The 10,138-nt window shown below is 37.5% G+C and overlaps 1 protein-coding gene across 1 annotated transcript; it reads right to left on the bottom strand.

The window, feature by feature from the left end:
- Positions 1-6,978: 6,978 nt before the first annotated feature.
- Positions 6,979-9,266, bottom strand: LOC112173313. The gene is made up of 2 exons (XM_024310928.2): positions 8,953-9,266; positions 6,979-8,724 (listed from the first exon to the last, which is right to left on the bottom strand). Exons 1-2 carry the CDS (start codon positions 9,053-9,055, stop codon positions 7,163-7,165), a joined length of 1,665 nt encoding a protein of 554 aa, XP_024166696.1. The 5' UTR covers positions 9,056-9,266; the 3' UTR covers positions 6,979-7,162.
- Positions 9,267-10,138: the final 872 nt, after the last annotated feature.

The following is a 10,138-nucleotide window of genomic DNA, read 5'->3' as shown; positions in this document are numbered from 1 at the left end:
ATTACATGAGTCTTTGTTTAACACTCACATTTGTTAGAAAAGTTTAAAATCTATAGTTCCGACTTTCAAATAAGGTTAAGGCCCAATTTGGCCCCGAGGTTAGAGCAGCTTAAGCTGCTTATTCCATAATTTAAGTTGGATGGGTGTTTGGTAAAACAAGAGGTTGGTGATTATAATTCAATCTCCCACTTCCCAATGCTACAATCCACAAGTTGCAAAAGTGATGCTTCTAGATTAAGAGATTTCAGAAGTTGAGATGTGTACCTATATTGCCCTCATCTATATCCCAACACTGCTGAAACTGGTTTGAGCATGGACTGAGGATTTGATGTCTACAACCCAGCAAGTTCATGACTTCCAACTCTAATCGTGGTCAGCTTTCTTCAACAGATGCAACGAAGCCAGGAGTAAGCTGAGAAGAGTTGGAAAAGTCGCCGGCGTCGAGGAACCGCGACGAAGCTGAGAATTCCCAAAAACAAAAATCATCAGAACCTAATCGAATTCAGAAAATAATCACACAGACATGTAGACCATGACGAGAAGATGAGGTTTCATACCACATGCAAGCCAATCGGTGGCCAGAATTCGCTGAAACTCGCCGGAGCAGTCGGACCTTCTCACCGTCGATTCTTCTTCGTCGTCCGGTGCATAGACAATCAACGGCCACATACGTGACGGGTACGATGAGATGAAGAGGATGGTGCCCGTGCGCCGTCGTGGGGTGGCCGGTGTCACGCCCCCAAATCCAAGGCCAATATTGTACTGAAATATGGCTCGTGAATTTGTGACGTGAGTCAAAACAAATAAAATTTTCTTCTTGAATAAATCAACAGGAAAAAGAAATTATATACATGTTTGAATAGTACTTTTATTAGAAAACAAATATCGGTAATATATTTACATAACCAAAGTTAAGCAAAATTCGAATCAGTACATGTATTCACTAGAAATAGTAGTAGAAAAATATTATTTTATCTAGTAGGTTCATCCCGTTTCCCCAAGCATCTACTCAATACCTGAAAACAAGAAGGTGTAGTATCATGAGCAACACAAGCCCAGTAAGTACACAACTTACATTCTTATATTAATGTGTCTTATAAGAAATCAAAACTGAACAACCAAATAAAATGTACCAAGAACCATTTATATGTTCATACGAATTCTTAAATATGTATATATATACACACAATACATACACACATATACACAAATATATTCATTCGTGTGAATGGTTTATGAGACTGGTAATAAATCACTTAATCACATCTCCTTATTGAACCAACAAATATTGCAGCATTAATATGTGAAATAAACTTTAAGCAATACATGCTTGATTCTCTTTTCACCTAGCACCATAACATATTGATAATATATATATCGCAGACAGATATTTGATCAAAATAATATAAGTACACTTCTCTTTTTAGTGAATTTTCGGATTAACTGGTAACAAATCATAAATCCACGTGTTAGGGTCCATAATACCAAAACACGGGAAAGCCAGGTTGACTGGTAACAAATCATAAATCCACGTGCTAGGGTCCATAATATCAAAGCACGGGTAAGCCGCAGCATACTAAGGACACTACCAAAGCATGTATACTCAAAGTAAGCACCCTTCCTAAGAGTATAATAGTGCACTATCTGAAGGGACTAGGGCCCACAGCTTAACTTCCACATAACACATTTACTAGTAATTCACTTAAGCACGGGGTAGTAGATAACACCTGGCTTCACAATTGTACTTCTCAGACATAATCAAATTCACAAAATACAATCTTTATGAGTTATAGATTGTAATATATGTATATGTACACACACATATATATACATATACTTAGGAGTAATCTCATATGAAAACATGTGTAACATAATTGTATAACACAAATAAGTAAATTCACTAGCAAACAACATAATTAAAAAGAAGCTTATACATAATTTAAATCAAGTAAAATAGGTAATAATAAAGCACAATCATTAAATAAGTAACTATAAACAATTTAACAAAATTATATTATAGTTAGTATTTCAGTCCTTATGTCCAAATCCGTTGAAGTTCATCAACCGTATTCATGGTTCTCCGATTAGAGTCATCAAACTTCAAGATGTGTTATGTTGTCCATCACAAGTCTGAATTAGTCAATTGAGTACACCATTTCAAAGGGTTTTTCACAAGGAATCCAATGGAATAAGTCATGTAGTCCAAATCAGAGTGATATAGTCCAGAAATGGTGAAGAACCATAACTGTGCAGAAACCGATATTTTTGATACTGTCCTTTGATGTCTAAGTAATTACGTACTGTGTATTTTACCATTACTTCTAAAAACTCTCCAGATCAGAAGTAGAGGTCCTAAGCTTCAAATTGATATAAATTTTGTAGAAAATGGATAAGAAATGAGGGAGATATGAATTTTTGAAGTTGTGATGGCTGTATGAGATTTCCAGCGAGTTTAAAAGTTGAAAACTTTGATTAGCCATAACTTCTTCATTTCTTAACCTTTTTTAGTGATTAAAAAGCCTAAATTGAAGAAATTTTGATGAGGAATTTAATACTGTAAATATTTTTGACAAAATAGATTTTGTTATATACGAAAATACTGGTTTGCAGCAAAGCAGATCCTTTTCCATCTTATCATTGATTATGTAGTTTGATAAATCTTAAAGACAAAAGAACATAGAAATGTATTTATGTACGTACTTAAGGAACTCAGAAGGTCTTGTGATCAAACTTTGGACTTCTTTCACAAAAAGGGGACTTCTTAAGACAGGGTGAAGGATTTGTGTGATGAACTTCTAGTTGGGTTTTCTCTTCAACTAAGGGAGTTTTGATCAATTTTGCATTTGATCTTCAAGCTTGTAGGAAGTATGATCAGATCATATGCTTAAATAGGCTAGAATTAAGCATAAAATAAGTAAGTGACTAATTATTATAAGGTGAGTGACTAATTACTATTTAGGTTAAATGATTAAAATGATAAGATAAAATTAAAAAAAGTAATAAATAAAAGAAAGCATAAATCCACTTGCTAAATATATATATGTATGTACACACACACATCCATATGCACATTTACCCAATTAATAAGTAAAGAACTTTAGTGTTTTCTTAAGGTAAAAAAAAATTACAATAATTAGTACTAAAATGTCATGCATCACAAAAATAACATAGATGAGAGTCTTGAGCTCAATAATAAAGATTTTTCGAATATAGTTAATAATATAGTGTTCTATAGTTGGCACTAATTTTCGGGTTATTACATGATAGGAGCAAAAAAGTGTGACAATATTATTAATTATGTGCCTCATTTTAGCCTTATTTCTCCCTTAGTTTAGTGTTTTGAGTCATTAAGTCATTTTGACAGTCTTGTTGAGTGTTTGGAGTGAAATAGGCGGAAAAAGTAAAATTCATGAAAAATCCTAGCTGGATCAGGATTCCTAACTGTCAACTATTTTTGCGGTCTTTACATTTTAATTTCCCTTTATTTTCTCTAGAAAATTCTGATATTCTCTTGCTTGTTGTAGGAAACGTTGCCTGGTTGAACTCTTGGAAACAGCAATGATGGAGTCATAAAATAAAGCATTAAGATATTTGACCAAGCAATGAAGAAGGGAAATAAAGGAGAAAAGATGTTTTCAGTTGAGGAATAAAAGAGAAAGACGTTTCAGCTGGAAAATAAATAAGAGAAAGACGTTTTCAGTTGAGGAATAAAAGAGAAAGACGTTTCAGCTTGGAAATTAAAGGAATTGCCCCATTATGAGAGGAGTTAAGGCCATAAAGAAGACGTTTCAGTTGGGAAAGCCAACCAATGCTCCCCTATAAATAGGCAACGTCCAGAACTGAATTTGCATCACTTCCCAGCCAAGATAATTCATTGCCTATCACTTCCTGGCCAAAAAACTTTTCTGAGACTCTGCCCAATTCACTCCTTAAACCTCCATATCTTACAAGACCGTGACCACCATCCATCCATCAATCTACAAAGCTCTAAGGCGCTGAGTCAAGGACGCTCCACCACCATAGTAGAGACAAGTTCATCACCTTGTTGCTAAGCCGCTGAGGAAAGCTTCAAAGTGTAACTATGACTCTACTTATAATTTTTGTTTCGGTTTTGTGTGTTTCAATTTGTGAGTTGAGTAATTGGAGACATGGAATTTTCAGAATATTTTTATTAATATTTTTGAGATTTTCTGTTTATTATTGAGTTAATTTCAAGAATTCTTTTATGATGCATGTTACAATCTTGTGCCCTTTTACGTGTTTAGGTAATTTTCAGAGTTAGGTTAATAAGTTTGCATGCTAGAATAATGGTGAGTGTTCTTGTGTGTTTGCTTAATTTGCCAAGAATAATTATTATTTGTTAAGACGCTGAGTTAAACAAGTAGCAATTAGTTCTAAAAAGTGGTAAAAACTATGTTCAATGGTTAAACGATTCTGGAAATTACGTGTTAAATTCTATGTCTAATGGTTAATTTGCACGTGTGAGTTGATTCGAGGGTTAGATAATACTACTAGTTAAGAGAATTACGCTGAGTGTTTTCGAAAATTAGTAGTATTAGGCTTGGTAAGGACTTTTCCGATCCAAGCCTACATTAGAATGAATCAGATAAGTGGATTGATCCGCTGAGGCTTTTCATTTGAGCTCTTATCTAGGCATTAAAGATGGGCACATTTTTGTAGCATGTTGAAATAGATTTTCTGTTTTTACACTTGGTAATTTCTGAGTGGTATTGGTCTAGGTTAGGGAAGTCGATCATTGTATATAGTTTTATTTGCTTTGTTTTTACTTTTAGTAGATTAGAAACAAAATTCCAAAACCCCCATTTTATTCTTTTATTTGTTAATTGACCTTTTTGTGTAGGTGTACCCTACAATCCCCGGACTGAACGATCCCTGCTTATCCTATACTAACAACTACATTTTGCAGGGTTAAATTGTGAGGCTATTTCAGCTGCATCATTACAGCCGGAGGTGAAAGTTCCGGTCAGGCTTCTCTTCCGGGTCGGTGGCCTTCTGACTCCAAGCTCCCTCTCTCTCTCTCTCTCGAGCTTTCTAGGCCAATTCCTTTCCTTTTAAAGCCAAATCAACGGACCAGATTGGATGGTGGAGGAAATTGACGGCTCAGATCGCGCCACTTGATTTCTATTTCCTTAAATAAATTTTCAAAACCCCAGAACTTCGGAAAGTCACGATATATAAGTAACATCATGTCCTTTTTGGTCATTTTCTAAACTCACAGCACTTTTATACTAAAGTTTACCAAACACTTAAACACTGCTTTTGTACTCACAGCACTTTTAAAAACACAGTTTACCAAACACCCAGCTACTTAATTTCACAGCTGATTATTCTCACATCACAGCTAAAGCCGATTTTAAATTAATCACCTCTGGGCCAAACTCGCCCTAAGAGAGAAACTTTTCTCTAGACATACTATGTCATCACAAGGCTTAATGTTATTAAGTTTTCCTATCTCGATCTCAGTCTCCCTCCATCGTCCTCACCATCTCCTCCCCTCTTCTCATTAGAATCCCTCACTCTCATCCCCCTTCCAGTTCGATCTCCCTATTACCCAACATATGTCAGGTGCTGACGTCGCAGCGGCATTGGTTTTATGCCCAAAGCCAGATGATCCAACAGTAATAGAGTCCACCTACCCATGCCTGGTTGATCGTCTCGGCTTGACTGATTCAACTGTGATCCTTCCCGGCTAGTTTGGGGCTCAAATTTATGTTCTGCACCCAGAATCAGATTTGATGGCAATAAAGGAATTCACCAAGCAATTTCCGGTGGGCTGCCTCTGCCCTTTGAATTGGTTTCTTGATCTGGGAGAAGGTGGTGACGCTAGCGGGGATGAAGCTAGTGGAGATGATATCGTTGGCAGCGGCACAGTTATTTGGTTGGTCCCTTGGTGGCTAAGGTTTGGTTTGGGGTCTACTCATGGGCTTGGAAGCCCAATTGGTCCTTAATTAATGTTTGTTCTTTGTTTTATTTTTAGATCGGGAGTGGAAGCGCAAGCCCTTTAGTTTAGTTTTAGTTGATTTTAATAATTTATATGGAGCAATATGTAGGGGGAGCTCGTCTAATGAGGACCACTAAAATGATGGCTAGTTGAAGATTTTTGTTAGACCCACCTTTCGGTCACATTATTACAAATCAACCGTTAGATTTTTAGATATTTATGTGTAGATCATTTATGCAATTTTTCAAGCAAATTGAAAATTGTTAAAATGTTCATAATTGTGATTTAGCAGTTATGAACATGAACGGTTTATGTTTGACAGATTTGGTTCGTCCATTGATTTGATCTAGTACAGTATCTTAACAATTAGCAATTTGGAAGAAAATTTTCAGAAATGATCTACTCATGCTTAGATAAACACTAACAGTTGATTAGCTGTAATGTAATCGAAAAGTAGATCTTCTAAACCGTTGATTAGAAAGTCTTCAATTAGTCCTCATTTTAGTGATCCTCATTAGAAGGATTCCCATGAGAGTTTCTTTGAGTAATGGTTGTGTCTGGCTTTACTCATGTTTGGTGTGTTCTTGTTTTGAGGTTTATTTTTTAGTACAATATTATGTGTGGGGAACTTATGCTCATTGGACCACACTATGACAGATTCCTTTATACTATTGTCAAATTTGGAACTAATGAAGTGCTCAATAATAATAATAAAATTATAGTTGAGATATTCCTTTTGTTATTCGTAGTCTTTCTACATTAGCTCCGTAAGCAAGATGCATTTCTTTGGGTTAGATTCCGGTACGGTCGGGATTGATCCATTGAGGCATTGATGGATTGTATAAGCCAGACCATTTCTCATGTGGTGGAAACATTTATCTGAATTGATACCCTGAACTTAAGAAGGAAAGGATTTCAAAAGAATTAGAAACGTGGAGTTTCCATGTCATCTATAGCTGGTAAGATCATCACCAAGTCATTCCAATCACCCTCTCATATCGTTTGTTCATACTGTATATGGAAAATCAATATTGAATATGATCGTATATGCATGGTCATTACATCTGTAATTTTAAGAGAATGCTCAACATTTTCAATATACCTATGTTGGATATATTTTTAACATAGCATACCAAGAATTTCGATCTCTTTTACAGTTAAAATATCCAATCTTACCTAAACAAATATACCGCTAAGCCTTCAAACAACTTCATCTCCATTCCAGTTATTCTTCATCTTGGGACCTGTAGGCCCTTCTTCTCCCAATACTTCATCTGGTAGACTTTTGATAAACTTGTCAAAAACAGTCTTGAGCTTTCCAGGCAAGAGCTTCTCCACCTTTTTTATTTCATCCGAAATCTGATAACTAATTTTCGGACCCCATTTCCTGCTGTAGTTAAGCCATGGTGGTTCAATGATAGCCGCGCCCATATACTCAGCTGCAATTATTGAAGGCCTCAGTCCAGAGTCCATTACCATTTTACTCTTTGCAGTATCATTCCTGATTCCTATGCTTCCATTCCCTTGCAAAACAAGTCCTGGTTTGGAATAGAAGGCATGTCCATGCAAAGATGCATATGTCACCGGTTTGTTGCCATTTTGAAATTCAAGCCCAGAAGCGTCCACCCATATTCCTCCACTGTGTTCCGAGAAGTAGACACTCCAGAGTTGGCCAGTAAAATTGCTGACTCTTAATGTGACATGCTCCCAGTCACCAACATGTTCACCTATCTTCCCCAACGAAACATTGAAGAACTCAACTTTGGCCCTTGCGGGGCCATTGAAAGGGTAGAAGACCCAAATAGCTATGTCAGTGAATGTTGAGCCTAACATGGGTTTTATGTGTAAGTAGGCCTCGGCGTCAACAAGATCTCCCTTTTTCACTCGTTCTTTGGCGCCTTGATCGACCGGTAGGTCCAACCAATAGGCGCCATCATTTGAGCTGCCTTGTGGAAGATTAGAGCCCGTGGGTTCAATTGGAACGGGATTTTCTACATGTTCCTTGCTATACAGAAGTGCTCCATTTGTGAAAAACCAACCCACCGAAGAAGGGAGGTAAGCTTCGTCAGGATGGAAGTATATGAACGGAGCGTAAGCTTGAAGTATTGCATCAATTTGGCTTTGGTTTGGCATACAAGTGTGTGGTTGGGTGTTATTGTTTTTCAAACAAGCTATATTATTTGCTTTACCATTACTGGCTAGGAATGTGCCAACGGGGACACCCATAGCTTGGATGCCCCTATTGCTGGGTGTGAGACTATATACATTGAACCCATCAATGGTGCCACCAGGGGGTCCCCAGATCCACGAGTCAGCTTCACATTGGTCAGTAAGGTCAGATCGAACGCACCTGATTTTATCAAGGGACGGCTTCTCAGGAGAGCTAGTGACAACATAGCCTATGGCTGCATAACGCTCCGGGGCAGTGGGTAACCAGAGGTATCCATCACCATCTTTCTTCATCTTCACGGACTCGCTGCTCCATACCAGAGTGTAATCAACTGGTTGCTGTAAAGCCGGCCATGGAGAGGAGGAGTGATCGTCGGCTTTGGCAGCAAGGGCCCATCCGAAAAGGGGTTTGTTGTTGGGTTGGCTGTAGCAACCGAGCATATAGAATCCTTGGGGTAGGGGTGAAGGTTCGAAGAAGGTTGCCCCAAGGTTGTCTGGTCCTCCCTCATGGGTTGCCCATACTTCGTTGAAAGATGAAATCTGGCATACTTGTAATCCTCCCAGATGTATGATTCCATTTGCGAACCCACTACCTGCATGCATGCGGAACATGAATATACCTGTATATATCTATACACCAATTCAATCTTACGTGTGTATATATCTAACATACTTGTATTGTAATGTATCTTAAAAAGTAGATAAATTAGAAGCTGAGAAATCAAATGAAATTTACTGCAGCGGGGTACACATCATAATCAGATTAATGTGTACTAAATAGAAGAGCTAGTGGGATCAATCTGTGCGAATCGACTACTTACCAGATGGCCAACTGGGTAATGGAGAGGGAAGCTTGAATGTGGTTTCGATCGGATTCGCCATGATGTTCTTGGTTGAACATGAGAGGGAAAGGCAATTTCCCATTGTACGTTGGTCGATCAGTCTGTCTCTAAGGAAAGATTAAGTGGATATATATCCTGATTAGAAAGAAAGAAATTAGTGATAGATGGATCGATATAATCTGTGGAAAGCTCTAAGCGCAGCTGGTATCTAGCTAGCTAAGGGGAGAAGAAAGATAAAGCGGACGGAACAAGAAGCAGCATATTCGATCTGATAATTAATGGAAGGGCTCGAAAAGAACGTATATATGTACGTCAAAGATAGACAAATGAACAGCAAAGCTAGCCAAGGGACCGGCCCTTGGATATGTCGTGCAAGCAAACGAATTTGGCTGCTTGCTTTCTTCCAAACTTTGTTCAACTTATCGTGTAAACCAATCAACCTAGCTCCAATGCTTTGCAATCCGGAACATAACGGCCAATTCTTTGCAACCCAACGACCATCTGGTAGAAACCTCCGATCCAGGTAAAAATATATACACCTATGGAAAACATATATGCCCTTTTTACATATATATGAAACCTCTTTGTTACTTCATTTTTCATCGTGTTTATGTGCTTTATTTTGCACAAGATTGAATAGTATCTTCTGATGTGCAACCCCAAAGTTGTCGCTCAAGGAGAGTCACTATCTACCCCATTGCTAGCAGCCAAGCAATTTCAAACGTGGGGAACAAGGCTTATCACATTCTGCCTGCTAGAGTTCAAAGTCATCCGACTTACCCCTGCCTCCAGTGTCAATATTTTCTAGCCTATTATCCCCACTACCTCCTACCCTGCCTCTAAAGAGTACATAAGAAAAGTATGCGATTCATTTCTCTCTAAATGCAACCTACTGTGTTATGCTAATGAAGATGATAATAAGAGTTGTAGGACAACCTGTGACGGTCAATGAAGATTTATGACAAAAATATTATGTTCATAAACAGGGCTTTTACTAAATCGATCTTCAATTAATTCTTTTTTCATCGTTTGTTTTTTAGCAATAAATTTCAGCATTATCGTTAGATTAATTGAAGGAAAACTATCAATAAGTACAAAACCATAGAAATATTTTTTGCAGTGAGTTTAACATTTTATTAGGTTTTAGCGTGGTCAATAGACAAAT

Source organism: Rosa chinensis, chromosome 1, assembly GCF_002994745.2.
Source record: "Rosa chinensis cultivar Old Blush chromosome 1, RchiOBHm-V2, whole genome shotgun sequence".
Classification (NCBI taxonomy): domain Eukaryota; kingdom Viridiplantae; phylum Streptophyta; class Magnoliopsida; order Rosales; family Rosaceae; genus Rosa; species Rosa chinensis.
This window is presented reverse-complemented; position numbering and strand designations above follow the sequence as displayed.